General features: G+C 41.0%; 1 protein-coding gene across 46 annotated transcripts in view; it reads right to left on the bottom strand.

The window, feature by feature from the left end:
* IMMP2L (inner mitochondrial membrane peptidase subunit 2) overlaps positions 1-19,546 on the bottom strand; it is a 984,232-nt gene extending 964,686 nt beyond the window's left edge. For 12 of the 46 annotated variants that reach the window (XR_008717864.1, XR_008717869.1, XR_008717873.1 and 9 more), the window contains exons 1-2: positions 19,334-19,526; positions 19,010-19,082 (exon numbers count right to left, since the gene is read on the bottom strand). Coding sequence is in view for 24 of the 46 variants with exons in the window: in XM_055590353.1 (XP_055446328.1) it covers positions 19,010-19,082; positions 19,334-19,417 (157 nt within the window). In the remaining 22 variants the exon portion in view is untranslated. Of the gene's footprint in view, positions 1-19,009; positions 19,083-19,333 lie in introns of all 46 variants that reach the window. The other 34 variants (XR_008717859.1, XR_008717861.1, XR_008717860.1 and 31 more) reach the window with 19 other exon arrangements.
* Between the last annotated feature and the right edge of the window lie 1,391 nt (positions 19,547-20,937).

Below are 20,937 nucleotides of genomic sequence, written 5' to 3'. Positions count from 1 at the left end.
TTACAGTGTTTAAAGCGTAATCTTCATGTGTAATACCTGCAGCAAATATAAAAGCAAATACAGAACAAAGTATTTAAAAATCAAGCACGTTTTTTAAACAAAAGCTGCAATTAATTTTAAAGTACAACTTCTTCTGTAGTAGTTACATTACCTTTTAAACATCCATAACCCTATAAGGGTACTCAGCTTTTCAAATACAAAGCTGATGAAACCCCAGGCACCTCCTGCAATTGGTAGGGACTACTACTATGACTAATTCTCCCCCAATTTACCCATATTCATCTGCTTGAGAACAAAACTATCTTCAGGCAAAAGGCCAACTGGGCCCTCTCTGACAGCCAGCAAGACCATACTTGATTAATCCCAAGGCACTGGTCTCAACAGCACATTTTCTAACCAACCAGTCTCCCCAGTCAAAGACACTTTAAGCAAAGACATTAATTAGGTAGTCGATATTATCATAAAATTAAATTTTGAATGAGAGCAAATGTAGTCTTCTCACTTCAGATCCAATCATACATTTGTTAAAAGTAAAGATATGCAAATTGATGCTAATGGGATGGCAAACTTTCCCCAAGAGAGAATCACACTTGAGATAAATCGACACTCATAATTTTTTTATTTCATAATCAAGTAGCAATGCTTGAGAATCTCTCTTTCCCTTTTGACTACTTTGATTAAGTATTTTCAATAGAAGCTGATCAGAAAATACATTTTCTCAGACTTTTTTTTCTGCACCTCTCCAAGTAGGAGAGAAAAATTAGCCAGAAAAATGAAATCAGAATCCACCCCATTCCCATTTACTAAACGGGCAGATGTGTATATCCCACTGCCTTTAACACTTGAGAATTAGGAAGAAAAAGACTTCAAGAAAACTAGCTGAGCAATCTAATATCTGGCTAAAGGACAGATGCTCTCTTTAGAATTGAATATAGTTTCTATCAACTCTAGGAATTCAGTTCATATTTCTTTAATGCAAAGAGTGAATGAAAAAGGTTACAGCGAAGAGATAAAACAGTGAAACATCAACAAAGGAACTAAATTAGATACCTTCACCTGTCACAGAGAAAAATCAATAAGGCTCAATCAATTTATATTGTACACGGACTTACTTAGGGAAAAACTGTGAAATATAATGTCTCCATGGCCTCTGGGTGGAGGGCAAATAGGACTCAAGCTATATTTTAATAGAAAAGCAAAACAAGATGGGAGAAAAGCAGCTGGGGAGGAAAGGTTTACATTCAATTTATGTAAAAATCAAATATACTGGGTTTTTTTACAGGGAAAGGAATGTAACTAGCAACTCTAAGAATGAAACGGGCAGAATCAACTTGGCAAGAAACAAAACAGCAAGGGGATTAAGTAGCCCTGAAGGTGGTTTACACCCCCAAACAACACAAGAGTGAGGCAAACTCCAGCAAACCACCTCTTCGTTTACTCTGAGAGATAGGGTAAGATACACCACCGGGAACAAAGTCTCAACCCAGAATTCAGGTGCTCTGGTTCTCTCTCTCTTTCTCCCTCCGTCCTTCCCTCCCTCACTCCTTGTATCTTTCTTCCTTTGCTTCCCTCTCTCTGTCCCTCTCTCTCATACGCTCAGAGCAAAGGGATGACATATTTTACATTAAGAGAAAACCAAGAAGAAAACAGCTTTGCCTGGTTGGTCAGCTTCCCCCACAGAGGCGTCCTACAAACTCCATGAAACTTCTTTTGACCACATCTTCATTTCCCAGAGTTGGCCCTAGAATCTATCCTGATTCTTTTCCAGCATCATCTTGTTCTGCTCTATGATACCATTCACTTCCCCTCTTTTCACTTTTACTTGTGCTACTCCTGTCCCAAATTTTTTTTCTATTTTCTCTACCCTATCAATACTACATCCTAATATCAGCTCAAAGTACCAGCCCCTATTATGTGAAATCATAAGTAATCTCCCTTATCTACGTCCCATCCTATGCCACCTCAAAGCTTCAATTATACCCATTTTGGACACAGATTACATTCTGAATTACAGCCATTTATTCAAATATTCATCTTCCCTACCTCTACACCACAGGGTTCTTGGTAGGGGCAGGGGGGAGTTACATTATCTTTTTTCAAAGTGTGGTATACATGGCATAAAATTTACTGTTTTCACCATTTTTTAAGTATACAGCTCAGTAGTGATAAGTATATTTACATTGTTCTGCCATCTTGTAAAACTGAAACTCTTTACCCACTAAACAACATCTCCTCCAATTCCCTCCTACCCCTAGCCCCTGGCACTCATCTTCCTATTTTCTGCCTCTATGAATTTGACTATTCTAGGTACCTTACATAAATTGAATCATACAGTATTTGTCTTCTCCTGACTGGCTTAGTTAGCATAATGTCCATCTTGTCACATGTGTCAGAATTTCCTTCCTCTTTAAGACTTAATAAAACTCTACTGCAGGCATATACCACATTTTCTTTATTCATTCATCCCCCCCATGGACACTTGTGTTGCTCCCATCTTTTAGTTGTTATGAATACTGCCACTATGAACATGGGTCTTCAAGATCTTGCTTCCCGTTCTTTAGGGCATACACCCAAAAGTGGAATTGCTGGATCATGCGGAAACATGCTGGGAAAAATATCAATAACCTCAGATATGCAGATGACACCATCCTAATAGCAGAAAGAGAAGAGAAACTAAAGAACCTTTTGATGAAGATGAAAGAGGGGAGTTGAAAAAGCTTGTCTAAAACTCAACATTCAAAGAACTAAGATCATGGCATTCAGTATCATGGCAAATAGATAGAGAAAAGATGGAAAACAGTGAAAGACTTTATTTTCATGGGCTCCAAAATCATTGTGGATGGTGACTTCAGCCATGAAATTAAAACACCCTTGCTCCTTGGAAAAACAGTTATGACAAACCTAGACAGTATGTTAAAAAGCAGAGACATCACTTTGCTGACAAAGGTCCATATAGTCCAAGTTATGGTTTTTCCAGTAGTCATGTATGGATATGAGAGTTGGACTGTAAAGAAGGCTGAGCACTGAAGAATTGATGCTTTTGAACTGCTGGAGAAGATTCTTGAGAGTTCTTTGGACTGTAAGGAGATCAAACCAGTCAATCCTTAAGGAAATCAACCTTGAATATTCAACAGGAGGACTGATGCTAAAGCTGAAGCTCTAATACTTTGGCTACCTGATGTAAAAAGCTGACTCATTGGAAAAGACCCTGACGCTGGGAACAACTGAGGGTATGAGAAGAAGGGGACAACAGAGGCTGAGATGGTTGGATGCCACCATCAACTCAACAGACATAAGTTTGAACAAATTCCAGGAGATAGCAAAGGACAAGGAAGCCTGGTGTGCTGCAATCCTTGGGGTTCCAAAGAGTTAGACACGACTGAGCAACTGAACAACAATGGAAACACTATTTTCATTTTTTCAAGGAACTGTTTTCCAAAGCAGCTGCAGCATTTCACATTCTCATTAACAGTACACAAGGTTTCCAATTTCTCCACATCCTCACCAACACCTGTCACTTTCCATTTTTAATAACAGCCATCCTAATAAGTGTGCATTTCCCTAATGATTAGTGATTTTGAGTTTTTCATGTGCTCATCAGTCACTTATCATATCAGTCCCTTATCTATCTTATTCAAGAAATGATTCAAGTCCTTTGCTCAATTTTTAATTGTACTATTTGCTTTTGTTGTGTTATAAGAATTTTTTCATATACTCTAGATATTAATCCCTTATTAAATATATGGATAACAACTTCTTTTTAAATTTAGTTTTCTATTCTCTAATTTTTCAGAGTTGGCTGTAAGTATTACAGAAATATATTTTGAGTTGAACACGTTTCTTCTTTTTAGGATTTTTTTCTTTTTTGTATAATACAAACTTCAGGATATCCAAAAAGGGGTACACAGTGGAAAATGAAAGCCACTCCCATCCCAGTTATCCAATATCTGAGTTTCAATCCACAGGGGCATTTTCCATTTTGCTGTAATTCCCTCCAGAGACTTTATATGCATTTAGGAGAAAATATGTATCCTAATTTAGTCTCCTCCAAAATAGTAACCTATTAAAACCCACTGTTCTGCACCTTGCCTTTTTGACTTAATAATGATTACATTTCAGTGTATATATGCAGCTTTATTCTTTTTAACAGCTACTAAATATTCTACTACATGTACCATAATTTATCCAGTCCCCTAAGGATGAGCATTTGTTTCAAATTGCTGCCAAGAATATCCTTAAATATATATTATTTCACACAAGTACAAGATTTATGGGTTAAAGTCTACAGGGATAAAATAATATGTGCATTTTAAGTTCTGATAACTATTTCTAAATTGTTCTCAGCAAAAACTACAAAAATACCTACATCCATTAGCAATAATGGTATTGTCTATTTCCTCATATCCTCAGTAACTCCTCACATTTTCAAAATTTTTTGTTAGCCAATTTGATAGGTTAAAAAAAAAGTTTAAAAAAAAAAATTTTCTCACTGAAGTTTTATTTTGCATTTCTCTTTTATGAATTGCCTATTCCTAATCTGTCATATCTTTGCCCATTTTTCCTCTGATTGTTGGTTTTTCCCCATTGAATTGTTGGTATTTTTAATATATGTATGAAATTAGTCCTTTTTCTATGGTATGGATTGCGAATCTTCCAAGTTTGTCTTTGCTTTTTGTTACAGTTTTCACTTTTTATAGGTTTTTTTAATCTATTTTTGGCAATCCATAATTTTAATATAGTCAGGTTTTACTATACTTTTCTTAATGGTTTCTGAACATCTCTTACTTTCCATTCACACAATTATGACAGTGAAAATCCTCACTACCTTGTAAGCAAATTACAGCTTCCCAAATGGTCTACTTCTCATTACTCCTTCTACCTCCAACTGATTCCATACACCTGTCAGATTAATCTTCTTAAAATACTGTAAATTAGTAAGGACACAAAGAGTTGAGATTGCAATATAATAAAGATGCCAACTGTCCTGCCAAGAAGGGACTATTACACTTTTGTCTTGTACTAATTAAACTCTGTCAAGCATTCTCAAACTCAGAAGTGTACAGTTTTGTATAATATCACAATATCACTGACCATACCTCTATGTATATTAAACAAGAGGGACGTTTTGATTGTAAACTAAGGTTATATTAAATTTACCAGCTGCATCAGGATTTCAGCTTCATGGGACTATTTTTATTCTCTCACTCCAGAATCTTTCTACCAAACTCTCCTCTGCCCCAGTGGCTTCAACCACACAAGAGACTGGTCATAAGAGCTTAAGAATCCAGCCTTTTCTCACAATAAATAAGAAATAATGTGTCTCTGACTCTGTACAGAACGTGGCACTATAACTCATGCTTTTGCGAGAAGGACTAACATTTCAAGCTGACAGTTAGGTAATAAATACGATCGGGAGCCAAGTACACAAGCAGAATACCCCAAAGTGTATACCTTTCATAAGAAGAAACAAGCAGGCCTATCAGTAAGACAAATTCAGATAAAAAATGCAGGGCTTTTTTCCCCCCTCAGGCACAGTTAAATAAGCATCTTTTCAGCAGTCCTGCCTTCTTAAATCCAAATCATTATTTCCCTTGATTACTTGGGAAAAAAAAAATAAGTTGGAAATAGTAACCAAGTATGACTTATTAACCAAATAAATTTTCACATTTCTTTGTAATAAGTTTAAATTTATATAGGATTCTTACTAACAGTTTACATACACAGTCCTCAAAATTAACCAATGAAGTATATTTTATCTCCATTTTCCCAAAAGGAAAATGAAATTCAGAGACCAAAAGTTCATGTTCACATAGATAACAGTAGATATACATAGATACATAGATACATAGTTCACATAGATAACAGCATTTGAATAAGTCTTCCATATTCCATATTCTTTTCACTATATATCACCAGTTTAATGTCTAGAAATTTACATTTAATTCCTATTTTTAATTTCAAAATAAGATTTTGAATAAATCGTTTATAGTATTAATGCCATGCAACCATATACAACAAAGATGCCTCAAACTATTAATATTCTAATGTATTTTCACAACCTATTTGTTCAGATTATAGTACTTTTCTTACCCAGAAGAAATAGTGAGACTCAAAAAATACAAGCTAATTAGTTTATAAAGTGCTTCAAACTACTGTTTGATAATAGCAACACTAAATAGTTATTATTTAACAAACCAAGTAACAGTTTTTTAGTATCCTCATCTGACACTAATAAAACTCTTATTAAAGTAACTATTAAACAAATAAGCTTTTGGAAAAATACCAAAATGCTTTGTAAATAATCTGCTACACCAGGCAAACTAAAAATTCAGGCAAAATGGCAACATACTATATACACTGATTCCAAGTATATGATATTCTAGTAAAGGCAAAACTATGGCGATAGTAACAAAATCTGTGGTTGCCAGGGGTTAGGAAGAGGGATGAATGCGTGGAATACAGTGGATTATTAGAGCAGTGAAACTACTCTGCGTGATGAATCCATAGTGAGTCCAAGACCTTATACACTGCCCACACCCACAGAATGTATAACACCAAGAGGGAACCCCAATATAAGCTATGAGCATTAGGCATAATGACATGTCAGCACAGGTTTATCAACTGTAATAAATGTACCATTCTGGAAAGTAAGGTTGATAATGGGAGAAGTTCTGCATGTGTAGGGATGGGAAGTATATGGGAAATCTCTGTAACTTCCTCTCAATTTTGCCATAAATCTAAAACTACTCCAAAACAAATAAAGTGTAATTTAAAAATTAAGGTTAAAATATCTGTGGCAAATATAACCTTTTCCACCAGTGCTTTAGTAGTCCATATTTACCTATTTAGTGAAAAAGTACCCTTGGCCATCAACCCTAACCTTCAGAGATATTCTGCCTTACATACCCTCTGCTCCTTCCAATACTGCTCTGCCCCTCGCAAGCAGCTCACCCTCGTATATGACATCAGTTGACCAAGTCCAAAGACAGGGGGAAAATTAAATAGAAACAACAGATGGAGAAGACAGGTAGTGACTAAGAAGATAAATAATCTCTGCAGAAAAATTCCCGAGAGAAGGAGGAAGCAATTCTAAGATGCTCTGAACTTACTGGTCTACATAATGCAAAAATCACATGAAATTAAATTGTCCTTAAAATACAAAACATGATCTTACAAGCATTTCTTTTCTTTAAAAAATGTCTTTGCTGAACACAATTTCAAAGCTTGACCCTGATAATGTGTTGACAATGTGTCCTTCAATCACAGCAAAATGAGTTTTCAATAGTAAACCATAAATACTACACTCTTCAATAGAAAGACACATCTAAAAGTGTGTGTGTCAAATGCCAAAGACCTAGCTCTCAGAATAAACTTTTGGATAAAACAGCAAAGATTAAATTTTGATGATTTATTATGTGGAAGAAAGATGTACACTTGTATCTTCTGGGTATTCTTAATCTCAGATGTCAGAAACATGCTATGAGCTACCAAGTTGAGCAGGAGTTCAAGGAGATCTTGAAGGAGTTACACAGAAAAGACAGTGAGGGTGCTTGTTTGCCTGTTCGCTGGCTTGCTCCGTTTACCTATGAGGAGGTCAGGCCGAGCACTGGAAGTCCCAAACACCTGAGTCATTTGGAAGAGGTTCAGGACTCCAGGGGCAAAAACAGGGACCCATGAGACAGGCTTAAAAGTGGTTCTGGCAGGAGCCATGACCATCACCATACCAGCACCACCTGAGCAAAAATCAGCCTTCTGTATCTCAAGTTTTAAGGGAGGCACAAAGTCTGGAGCTTCAACAGCAATCCACCTCAGTTTAGGAAATCCCAATTAAGCATCAACACAGTACTAGGGTAAAGATGCAGGGAGACACCAAAGAGAACTTGGTCTCCCGTTTCGCAGTCTGGGGAAGCCTGAGTGGGGACAGCCCCATGGAAAGCCAACTTCCTCGTGGAGAGAAACCAACTTGCCAACACTGACTTGCCAACCCCCTAAGCAGGCCACTGTGGAAGAATCTTTTAGACTCAGGCAGGTCCTCCACTAACTGTACCTTTAACTGACATCTGATGACAACCTCACAAGACCCTGAGCAAGAACCACCTGAATGGCAGACCCACAGAAACCATGAGATAATAAACGATTACTGCAGTTTGCAGCCACTAAATTTTTGACACGTTACAAAGTAACAGAGAATTAACGCATCCAGATTTTACTTAGGAGGCTCAGAGAGGCTAGCTCACCTCCTGTCATAGGAGCAAGCACTTAAGTCACATCTGGAAGGCAGTTTCTAGGCTTCAGATTCAATTTCCTTGTCGTTAAGTGACACCACTTCTCAAGTAAAATAATTTATAATACCATAAGAATGATCATTTCTATACGATCACATGATTGGCACTAACACACCAGGCTTTCCACAGCACAGAGATACAGCGCCATGTCTCTGCAAACTCAACAGACATGACAGGACCTGCAATATAATTGAACTTGTGACTCTCCAAGAATCCCATGGATAGGGGAGCCTGGAGGGATAGAGTCCAGTGGGTTGCAAAGATTCGGACACCACTGAAGCAACTATGCACACACATAGTAGTCGGGGGGGGGTTACTATCTTTTAAAAGAACTGTTGTTTTTTTTTTTCCCAATGTACAGATTTTTTGAAAAAAATCTAACATATTTATAGAATTTTAACACTAAATTAATTATTGATATTGAGAATATTTATACACTCATATATACTTGTATATGAATATATATACAGTCTTAATCACAACATACCTTTGTATAATTTTAAACAGAATTCATATATCACACTAAGAAAAGCTCAACTGCTCATTTTTTTTTTTTTTTAAGGATTTGATTTTGTGCTTTCAGTCTCCAACTTTTAACATCACACAAACATTGTAAAATATATTATCAAAATGCTCATGATGGTGAAATCTTAAGTCCCAATCCACCAAATGGCTACTATCTTGCAAGACATAGTGGCTGACTCTTAGCCTGTCTACCGCTGGAGAAGGTGAACAGAACATTTCACTGTTACAACCGCATCAGCAAGCAATGTTCCTTTGCACAATTGCCCCTTTTGACTCATATGATCTTACAAGACAGACAGGACAGGTATACCACCAACCCCATTTTCCAAAAGATGATGGGGCTTAGGAAAGTCTAAGTAACTCAAATAAGGACACATAGTTATTAAAAGAAATTGCAAGAATTCAACCTACAATTTTTTAGCTCCACATCCCAGATTTTTCTTCTGCTCCATGTTTTAGCCAGTGGTTCTCTGCCTTGAACGTCTAGGGCACTCTGAAAATTAACAGTACCTGGACATCATCCCCCAGAAATTCTGACTTAATTGCTTTGGTCTGTTTTAGTCATCAAATATATTAAAAACTGGCTTCCCAGGTGATGCTAGCGGTAAAGAACTCACCTGCCAATGCAGGTAGATGTAACAGACTCGGATTTGATCCCTGGGTTGAGAAGATTCCCTGGAGGAGGGCATAGCAACCCACTCCAAAATTTTTTCCTGGAGAATCTCAGGGACAGAAGAGTGTGGCAGGCTATGGTCCATAGGGTCGCAAAGAGTCTGACATGACTGAAGAAGCTCAGCACACACACACACAGATAATAAACCAGTGGTGATCAATTCACAGAAAGTTTATGCCACAAAGGGAGAAATTGTGGGTATCTGTCCATGAAAGCTAAAATATCCTTATCCCCTAAGACAAAAAAACTTTGCAACAAATAAAGCAGAACACGTCCAGTAGTCATGAATGGATGTGAGAGTTAGACCATAAAGAAGGCTGAGCATCGAAGAATTGATGCTTTCGAACTGTGGTACTGGAGAAGATTTTTGAGAGTTCCTTGGACAGTAAGTCTGACACTGTTTCCACTGTTTCTCCATCTATTTCCCATGAAGTGATGGGACCGGATGCCATGATCTACTGTGGTGTTGGAGAAGACTCTTGAGAGTCCCTTGGACTGCAAGGAGATCCAACCAGTCCATTCTGAAGGAGATCATCCCTGGGATTTCTTTGGAAGGAATGATGCTAAAGCTGAAACTCCAGTACTTTGGCCACCTCATGCAAAGAGTTGACTCATTGGAAAAGACTCTGATGCTGGGAGGGGTTGGGGGCAGGAGGAGAAGGGGACGACAGAGGATGAGATGGCTGGATGGCATCACCGACTCAATGGACGTGAGTCTGAGTGGACTCTGGGAGTTGGTGATGGACAGGGAGGCCTGGTGTGCTGCGATTCATGGGGTTGCAAAGAGTCGGACACGACTGAGCGACTGAACTGAACTGGACAGTAAGAAGATCAAACTAGTCAGTCCTCAAGGAAATCAACTCCGACTATTCATTGGAAAGGCTGATGCTGAAGCTGAAGCTCCAATACTTTGGCTCTTTGATGCAAAGAGCCAAATCACTGGAAAAGACCTTGATGCTGGGAAAGGTTGAAGGCAGGAGGAGAAGGGGAGAACAGAGGATGATATGGTTGTTTGGCATCATGGACTCGATGGATATGAGTTTGAGCAAAGTCCAGGAGATAGTGAAGGGCAGGGAAGCCTGGCGTGCTGCAGTCCATGGGGTCGCAAAGAGTCAGACACAATGACTGAACAATTCCACGTAAGCTAAAATATCCTTATCCCCTAAGACAAAGAAGTCTGGCAACAAACGAAGCAGAACAAGAAGGAAGAGATGGGAAAGTCAAAACTATTCCACAGCTTTCATGGAGCCAAGGAATATTTTATTCCCCTTATCCCACTCTCTGAACCTCACCATTCTATACCTTAACTCCACTGCAAGTTTTAACTTAAGTTCCATGAACCCTTCTGGATCACACCAAATAAAGAAACCTCTTGTTTTGCATCCATCTTACCCTGAACTCTACCTCTAAACAGCATATAGTGCACAAGGCATTTATTTACACATACATTTCACTTACTGGATTCTTTTATTCTCCTAAGGAGCTCCTTAAGGGTAAGGTCCCTATCTTATTCAGCTTTTTCATCTAATACATTTTGTTTATCCAGAGCCTTGAAGATAGAAGATATTAAAAAGCTGAATGGTATGATTTTTTTAATGTTTAGTATGGTTATTTTCCCCTTGGCCTCCTAGTAGACACTCTTCTGAAATTTTTCAACTTAAATAAAAGAAAGGGGACATGCCCCCCCATACAACTGGATTAGGTTAGAGAATAATGTATGCAAAAAGGCCAAATATGGTAAGAACAAGACAGTGGTGGAACTCTAGCCCAAGAAAGAATAGGATGAATGGGATAAAATGAGATACTCAAAGTAAGATCAGTTATGATTTTTTTTTTTTAAAGGGAGGATTAGACCTGCCTCTTGAGAAACCTGTATGCAGGTCAGGAAGCAAGAGTTAGAACTGGACATGAAACAACAGACTGGTCCCAAATAGGAAAAGAAGTACGTCAAGGCTTTATATTGTCACCCTGTTTATTTAACTTATATGCAGAGTACATCAAGAGAAACGCTGGGCTGAAAGAAGCACAAGCTGGAATCAAGATTGCCGGGAGAAATAGCAATAACCTCAGATATGCAGATGACACCACCCTTATGGCAGAAAGTGAAGAGGAACTAAAAAGCCTCTTGATGAAAGTGAAAGAGGAGAGTGAAAAAGTTGGCTTAAAGCTCAACATTCAGAAAACGAAGATCATGGCATCCAGTCCCATCACTTCATGGGAAATAGATGGGGAAACAGTGGAAACAGTGTCAGACTTTACTTTTTTGGGCTCCAAAATCACTGCAGATGGTGATTGCAGCCATGAAATTAAAAGACGCTTACTCCTTGGAAGGAAAGTTATGACCAACCTAGATAGCATATTCAAAAGCAGAGACATTACTTTGCCAGCAAAAGTCCATCTAGTCAAGGCTATGGTTTTTCCAGTGGTCACGTATGGATGTGAGAGTTGGACTATGAAGAAAGCTGAGCACTGAAGAATTGATGCTTTTGAACTGTGGTGTTGGAGAAGACTCTTGAGAGTCCTTTGGACTGCAAGGAGATCCAACCGGTCCGTTCTAAAGGAGATCAGTCCTGGGTGTTCTTTGGAAGGAATGATGCTGAAGCTGAAACTCCAATACTTTGGCCACCTCATGCGAAGAGTTGACTCATTGGAAAAGACTCTGATGCTGTGAGGGATTGGGGGCAGGAGGAGAAGGGGACGACAGAGGATGAGATGGCTGGATGGCATCACTGACTCAATGGATGTGAGTTTGAGTGAGCCCCAGGAGTTGGTGATGGACAGGGAAGCCTGGCGTGCTGCAATTCATGGGGTCAAAAAGAGTCGGACACAACTGAGCGACTGAACTGAGGCAAACAAAGGGACAACCTGATTTTTCATTCCCGAGAAAGTGTGACAAAGAATAGTGATTGCTGGCAACTGTATTTTCAACAGAGCTTTTAAAATTCTGGAGTAAAGACCAGTGAAGCCAGAAGCTCTGAGGAGGAACCCAGGCCTGTCGACTCTCTCCTCACTCCCCTTCGCCTGTTCACCCCTTCACCCAGAGCAGTTCAGAGTCTAGCCGATCGCTCCAACCAATGACTTCTAACAGGCACTTTACAATCTTCATTGTACTTGATGATTTGTAGATTTAAATTTTAACTGCATTCGACTTTGTGAAACTCTGCCCTGAATCTTGAAAAGTTTTGCTTTTTCTTTTCTCCTAGCCTATCCAGTCACTCTCCTCCAGCATCCTTGTATCTTTCTTTCTCTTGGTTTGTCCCTAATTTGGTTTATCCTCTAAAACTTACATTCAGCCCTTTCTTCTCTTTCCATGCAGTTCCTCTGAGCATTTTCATCCTTACCATGCTTTCAACTACTCTCCATAAGGCAAGCACTCAGAAACCTGTATCTCCAGCCTCTCTCCAGCTCTCATCATGCTCCAGGATCCTATATCCAGTTGCCTTTGAGATGCCTCCAACGCACCAATGATATGCCCCACAACACAGTAAACACAATGTCTTCAAACCTGAACTTCCCCCTCAGAACTGCTTCCTCTGCTCTGATCCCTCCACGACCCAGAAACCTGGCAGTCATTCTAGCTGCTCACTTTCCCATCCCCTTTACATTCAAACAATCCCAAAGACCAGCCAATTCTCCATCTTCCTAAATATTTTCCTAAACATTCTTACTTTTGAGCATCACCATGACTTCTGCCTTTGTCTGTGCTCACAACCTCATACTATCCACACTAATCACACTGTCCGCTCTGGCTCCCAATCTTACCACATCCCCATCACACAACACCCCAAGCTACCCAGCACTCTACACTCATGGTGATCTTCCACTCAGAGTTCTTCAGAGCTCATTACAAGGCATGGGATAGCAAGTGCACCCAGGGTTAGCTTTCCACTTGCATCTCCTTTCACTCCTGACTTTGCCCTTCACACTCTAATAGAATGACCCACATACAGTTCCAGAACACACAATGCTCTCACAATCCATGTGACTATTCATGCTATTAGCTCCACCTGGAAATGCTCTGAGCTGCTTGTCACCCTGCCCAACTCTACTCAGGTTTCATGACCTAGCTCAAATACAACCGCAGCTAGAGCCCTTCTCTGGCACTGCCATCAGACAGCAAGCGCTTCTGCTAGGCATGCTTTGCATGTGTACCTATCTCCACGAGAGCACGTTTCACACAGTTTCATCTGTTGGTCAAGATGTCTACTGTCCTACTAGACTATAAGCTTCTTGGTCAAGGAAAGTGACTTTTCAACTTTATATTCCTCAGCACTAGTTTAAGGCACACAGCATACTGAGAATAATGAAAAGAAAAAAGAAAGAAGAAAAGAAATTAATGAACTACAGACCAATGACAGGACAAGAAGATCAACTGGACTTTGAAGTCAAATGAAGTGAAAGTCGCTCAGTTGTGTCCGACTCTTTGCAACCCCATGGACTATACAGTCCATGGAATTCTCCAGGCCAGAATACTGGAGTGTGTAACCTTTCACTCCTCCAGGGGATATTCCCAACCCAGGGATCAAACCCAGGTCTTCCACACTGCAGGTGGATTCTTTACCAGCTGAGCAACAAGGGAAGCCCCAACAGGACTTTAAGCATTTAAAAAAAAAAAATCCTGATCTTAAGGAAGTACAGACATTATTAAGTTGCACACATTTTTAAAAAATAGAACTATATAGTTATTCATGAATTATGAAGGTGACAAAGAAAAAAAATTGTCATTGGACTAAGCAGGCAATAAGGAGCTAATTGTCTCCAATGGAGCAGCTGACAAAAGATTAACAGAAAGGTCAGAGGTAAAGGTGGTTCTTTCTTTGAGTCAAGCAATTCATCAACTTGAGTCCAGAGACTGAGCAAAAGACTGGCACCTTCCTCTCTCAGTTCGCACTCTTCTCCTTTGTCAGGATTCTCTATACCCCTTTCCCCATCCCACTAAGGCCCAGCTTCCAAAGGTAATTCCCTTCAGCTGGAGCCATAAGCCTAGATATAAGAGGGGGAGTCTTTGTTCTCATGGCCAGGACCTAGAGGAATGAAAAGGAACTGCTATTTACTGAGGAACCTATTCTGTACCAGTTATTGTGTTAAGAACACTAAATCTCAAAGTAATAAGTAATGACCCCATTTTACAGATGAGGAATGTGTGTCCAAGGTCACACAGCTAAACAATGACTGAGCTGGCCCAAGAAACTAGTAATGACAGCCTCCATGGTATTTCTACACCCCTGACCACCTCAAAATGGAGAGGGATGTGGTCCAGACATTCTAGGTTGGAACTCAGAATACATTATTCTTCAAAACATTATCGTAAACGTATGTTAGAGTCCTGCTGTTGTTTAGTAACTCAGTCATATCTGACTGTCTGTGATCCATGAACTGTAGCCCATCAGGCTCCTCCATCCAAGGGGTTTTCCAGGCAAGAATACTGGAGTGGCATGCCATTTCCTTCTCCAGGGGATTTTCTCAACCCAGAGATTCCACGGATTCTGCTTGGCAGGCAGATTCTTTATCAGCGAGCTGCCATGGAAGCCCCCAGGTTTAGAGTCTACAGTACCACAAACACATATTGGCACACGATGAGTTAACAAAGTTTTGGGATCCTGCCTTGGAAATCTACATACTCTTATTTTATCCTGTAAGGACACTGTTCAAAATGACAAAAGTGGTCTTGAAATCTTATTTGGGGAATACCAGGGGTTCTTCAGTGAGGCTTTTTCTTAAGAATATTTTATTCCACAAAAAAAAAAAAAAAAATCAGTAAGGATAGAAACCATTTTGCCTTGTTAACTTGTAAGAACAATGACACCAGACGACACCTGTGGGAAATGTGCTTATCTGACCAGGTGCTCATTGACAGTGTGCTATCATTTGAATAAAACATCATACTAAACCCTACAGACTACAGCTTATGATAGAAATACCACAGACTATAGCAGTACAGCTGATATGCCTGTAATCTACTGACAAAACGTAGTCCTTAGCAAAGTGAAAGCAGATGTCTGGTCTGAAATCAGATGTCTGGGGACTTGTCTCTCTCTTGGCTTCCAGAGCAACATTAGCTACAGTAAATACACAGCTTAGCTGTATGATAAAACCCACAACTTGGCAGAATCATGACAGTTTGGACGTGAAGCATCAGCATTTTTATTGTAATTCTTATAAACCAAAGACATTTCTGAAATAGAAATCCTAACTTTAAGCTAAATGTGGTAGTATGTCTTTCTCCCTTTGGAAACAGTGTCAGAGCTTTTTAAAACACCTGGTGGACACCTTTCCCCTTTACTTTTCAAGCTGACATTCTTTCCTCAGGGCTGTGGAACGATCTGATAGGGAGAATCAGGTGTTGCTCCTTGTCCCAGAAATTTGAGGACCAGAGAGAACAAGTACTACCTGTGAAAATGTAAATACCTGGAGAGCTTAGCACCCTTAGGAAAGTAAGGACCAGACTGCTTTCTATAATCACAAACAAGATCAAAAGAAAGTTTTGTGACCAGATAGAGAAACAGGGAGGGAAGCCAACAGTATCTGTATGCCAGGCACTGTTTTTACACTTCCTTTTTAGTATACTCACTGTTGTGTTTTGATACACAAAGAGTTAAGGGGCAAAGAAGTTTACCTATCTCCTGAGAAACCTATATGCAGTTCAGGAAGGCACAATTAGAATCGGAAGTGGAACAAGAGACTGGTTCAAAATTGGGAAAGGAGTACATCAAGGCTGTATATTGTCACCCCACTTATTTAACATATGCAGAGTACATTATGCGAAATGCCAGACTGGATGAAGCTCAAGCTGGAATCAAGATTGCTTGGAGGAATATCAACAATCTCAGATATGCAGATGATACCATTCTAATGGCAGAAAGCGAAGAGGAATTAAAGAGCCCCTTGATAAGAGTAAAAGAGGAGAGTGAAAAAGCTGGTTTACAACTCAACATTCAAAAAACTAAGATCATAGCATCTGGTCCCATCACTTCATGGCAAATAGGTGTGGAAAGAGTAGAAACAGTGGCAGATTTTATTTTCTTGGGCTCCAAAATCACTGCAGATGGTGACTGCAGCCAGACACAAAATTAAATAACACTTGCTCCTTGGAAGAAAAGCTATGACAAACCTAGACAGCATATTAAAAAGCAAAGACATAATTTTACCCACAAACATCCATATAACCAAAGCTATCGCTTTTTCCAGTAGTCATGTATGGATGTGAGGGTTGGACCATAAAGGAAGCTGAGCGCTGAAAAATTGATGCTTTCAAACTGTGGTGCTAGAGTAGACTCTTGAGAGTCTCTTGGACAGCAAGGAGATCAAACCAGGTAATCCTAAAGGAAATCAACCCTGAATATCCATTGGAAGGGCTGATGCTAAAGCTGAAGCTCCAATATACTTTGGCCACCTGACACGAATAGCTGGCTCATTGGGAATGTCAGCTGGGAAAGATTGCTGGGAAAAGATTGAGGGCAAGAGAAGGGTGTGGCAGAGGATCAGATGGTTAGATAACATCACTGATACAATGGACATGAGTTTGAGCAAACTCTGGGAGATAGTAAAGGACAGAGAAGCCTGGTGTGCTGCAGTCCATGGGGTAGCAAAGAGTCGGACACAACTTGGCAACTGAACAGCAGCAGCAGAGCTAATACGTTCAGCAATAAGAATCAAGATTCACATCCATGTCTAATAGACTATAAAAAGCATGCTACTTTTACACAGGATTTGGAATGGAACAAAGAGCGGTGGTAAACAGCCAAGAATATAGAAGTAAAAGGCAGAAACTCAGAATTTTATCAAGCAGCAGTCATCTGACACTGATTGAGATTAACTTTCTATTGCAACATCCCTAAGATGGTACAGAATGATCCAAATCAATTTTTTGGCCAACCCATTCCTTTTCTATTCTTGCAAGATTTAAGTAACTTTGTTTTAACCTTATATAATCTTTGTAACCCAAAAAAAGACACTTTGTTTCATGTCCATGTAAAAAATGAGGTTATAGAAATTCCTTGGTGGTCCAGTGGTTAGGACTCAGTGCTGCCATTGCCACAGGCCTGGTTTCAATCCCTGGTTGGGGAATTAAGATCCTGCAAGTTGCATGCAGGCGTTAAAAAAAAAAAAAAAAAAAGACTGACATATACACACTACTTTATGGGCTTCCCTTGTGGCTCAGATGGTAAAGAATCTACCTGCATACAGGAGATTCAGGTTTGATCCCACAGTTTAGAAGATCCCCTGGAGAAGGAAATGGCTACCCACTCCAGTATTTCTGCCTGGAGAATTCCATATACAGAGGAGTTTAGCAGGCTACAGTCCATGGGCATGCAAGTCAGACATGACTGAGTGACTAAGCACAGCACAGCACATGTAAAGTCACAGAAAACTGGTAAAAGGTCTGACCCCAATGGCCGTCTCCAACATACTTTGCTCATTCCTCCCATCCTACTCACATCAAAGTGCTCAGCACTTTGATAAAAAAGATAAATATCTATTGAATCAATAAATGAACCTATCACAAATACACAACTATTTTCTATTTTTTCATAAAGGAAATTAAGGGGCCATCCGCCACTTGAGCACAAACAAATAAGAAGGCAGGTTCAGGATACAGGATAGCAATGTCAAAATGTCATGGAGGACCATTCTAGTTTTCCTGTGTAAGCATCCAAGAATGTGTCTTACAAACTCCTTGCTTGTGGCTAACATGAATTTTAACTAATTCAAAACATTTCTTTATAGACATCAGGGACACACAAGGTGTTTCCAAACTTCTGAGAACAGTTGTGTTTCATTTCAGCAATTTGAGGGGAGGAAGGAGTGGTGGATTCGGGAAGGAATGGAAAAGTCCCAGAGAAGAATTTTTTAAACAGCCCACCCTGAAAATCACAGCAAACTTTCAGAAAGGTCAATGTGCTGTTTGGCAACTTTTCAGTAGTGAAGAGAATGCTGGGGGGTGGGGGATGGGTATAAAAGTGAAAGTCAAGAGAAAAAAAGGCCCAGTCTGGTAACTTTTCCCTCCCAAAATGCCTTTCTCTATAAGCTCCAGAGAAGATCCCAAAGGAAAGTCAACACTTGTGATGCTGCTGTTAACTTTATGCTTTGGAGTTCTAAATGTAAAGATCCTTGAAGTTTCGTGTTAATTATCACGGAGAGCCATGATGCTTTAATTTTACAGTCTCAGAGATTAGTCAAGTGAGCTAAAGGGACTGAGACAGACAACAACAGAACAACCACAAGACAGACAACCATAGAGAGGTTAAGGGTAATCGCAGTTTTCTTTCAGGTGAAGTGGCTAAAGGGGATGCATGCCAGCTGTCAAACTCCCAGGTAACTCTACAGATTCCGAAAAATCTGAAATAAGCTCTTTGAGCTTGGAGCCTGTGACCCTTGAAGGTGGCTCTCAGGTTCCTGCTAAAAAGGTAGAATTTGGCCCCAAGATCCCGCAAGGGCAATTCTGGATCTAGTCCTTCTCTTCCTGGCTCGCTTGCTCTCAGCATAAAGTCCTAGATGCTTCCACCCTTAATCATTCCTTACTTACCCTTTCTCCCGTTCTTCCTCGGTGAGAAGGGGTAAGTGGTTATTTTGTGCCCTCGCCAAATTTGGCCAAAACCCTAAAAGTAGAAATGACAAACACGTGTTTTAAAACCCTGACGTTCAAGCCTCAGGAACTCCCACCACCTGCCCAACACGTCCAGACACGTCCAGCGTCTCCACAGCGCTTCCTCACGGCCAGACTCTGGGCCCGAGCTGTCCCCTCTGCTAGCGGGTACAAGAGAGGGCGCGATATGGGGCGCCCGGCCGGCGGGGAACGGCTGGCCGGCTCAGGGCCTGGCGTAGCTCTTTCCCGGCTTGGGTTTCCTACCCGAGTTAACGGAAGGAGGAATGGGCCGAGGGGGCCGGGTCCGCTGCCCCGCGGAGCCTCAGATAAACACGCGCACGCACACATGCCCGCGATCACGGCCAAGGACTCGCGGCCAAGCACCCCTCCGTATTCCAGCAAAGCCCTTCCCCTCTGGGGCTAACTCCCCGGGAGGGGTCCTAAGCCCTGGGGACCACCAAGTGGCGGCGGCAGCAGCGTGCCTGCCCACCCCCGCCAACCTCACAGCCCCCCGACTAGCCTCCCGGCGCCCGCCCTCCGCACCCGGTGCGCCGCTCAGCCCAAGGGACTTCCCCGCGCGGACCCCGCCCTCCGCCGGCGGCAAGCTCCGCCCCCGCCCCCAGCGAGCGGGAGCCACGCGAAGCTCCGCCCCCGGCGGTAAAGCTGCACTTCCGAATGCCTGCGCGGGTGAAGCTCAAAACCCGGCCTGGATTTTCAGCGGACCAAAAATAACCCTTGCTTAGCGCTAGCTCTGAGCTTTGCATTGTACTATCCGCTGCTGCTGCTGCTGCTAAGTCGCTTCAGTCGTGTCCGACTCTGTGCGACCCCATAGACGGCAGCCCGTGGAGTCGCTAAGAGCTGGACACGACTGAGCAGCTTCACTATCCGCTGAGAGGGAGACAAAGAGTTGAAAATGTATGAAACTGTGGCTCCATCCTCTCCCCTTGTTTACAGGTGAGGAAACCGAGACGCCAGGAGTTGCTTTGAGTGCACAGCTACGGGGACAAACTATCTTATGGGGACACTCCCCTCTGGAAGCCTCATTATGGCGTTGTTTCTACTAAAGTGGGCACAGGAAAAGGAATAATCCAGAACAAGTGGTTTACTTTGGAGAAACTGGAATTTCATACCTAAGCTTTTGCCATCAAATGACAAACTCTAAACTGGGTTATTAAAACCTTCAAAGAAAGTGGAACTTGCAATTACGTTTTCCATTTATTCTCTTTCTGGATACTGACAAGCTGATCTGTGCAAATCATTCAATATAAATCAAAGGACAAGACACTGGTACTTTGGGTTCAAAACTAATTCTAAAGATTTAAAAACCTACTCAGAGACTTAGATGAACCTGATAGCTAGAACTTCGAGAATCTCCTGAGTCTTCCCAGGTGGCTCAGAGATTTAAGAATCCAACTGCCAGTGCAGGAGACACGGATTCAGTCTTTGGGTGGGGAAGAGCCCCTGTAGAAGGAAAAGGGCAACCCACTCCAGTATTCCTGCCTGGGAAGTCCCATGGACAGAGGAGCTTGGCGGGCTAACAGTCCATAGGGCCACAAAGAGTTGGACACCACTTACCAACTAAGCAACAACCACAAATTAAGTAGATGGAGTTCCTGGCAACCTGGAGCTGACAGTCTGGAATGGAATGTATGTGGACAAACAAGACAAGTATGTGTGATTTTTATTATAATGGCATGTAATTAAACATACAAAAAGAGTTGCTAAGTCTGACCTGTCACTAAGAGTCATCAAATGTACTTAAGAAACTGAAGCGATGGTACCCATGAACCTATTTGCAGGGCAGGAATAGAGACGCAGACATACACAACAGCCCTGTGGACAAGGAGGAAGGCAAGGGTGGATGAACT

This window comes from Bubalus kerabau, chromosome 8 (genome assembly GCF_029407905.1).
Source record: "Bubalus kerabau isolate K-KA32 ecotype Philippines breed swamp buffalo chromosome 8, PCC_UOA_SB_1v2, whole genome shotgun sequence".
NCBI lineage: Eukaryota > Metazoa > Chordata > Mammalia > Artiodactyla > Bovidae > Bubalus > Bubalus kerabau.
The sequence above is the reverse complement of the archived record's forward strand: the minus strand, read 5'-3'. Positions and strand labels throughout refer to the sequence as shown.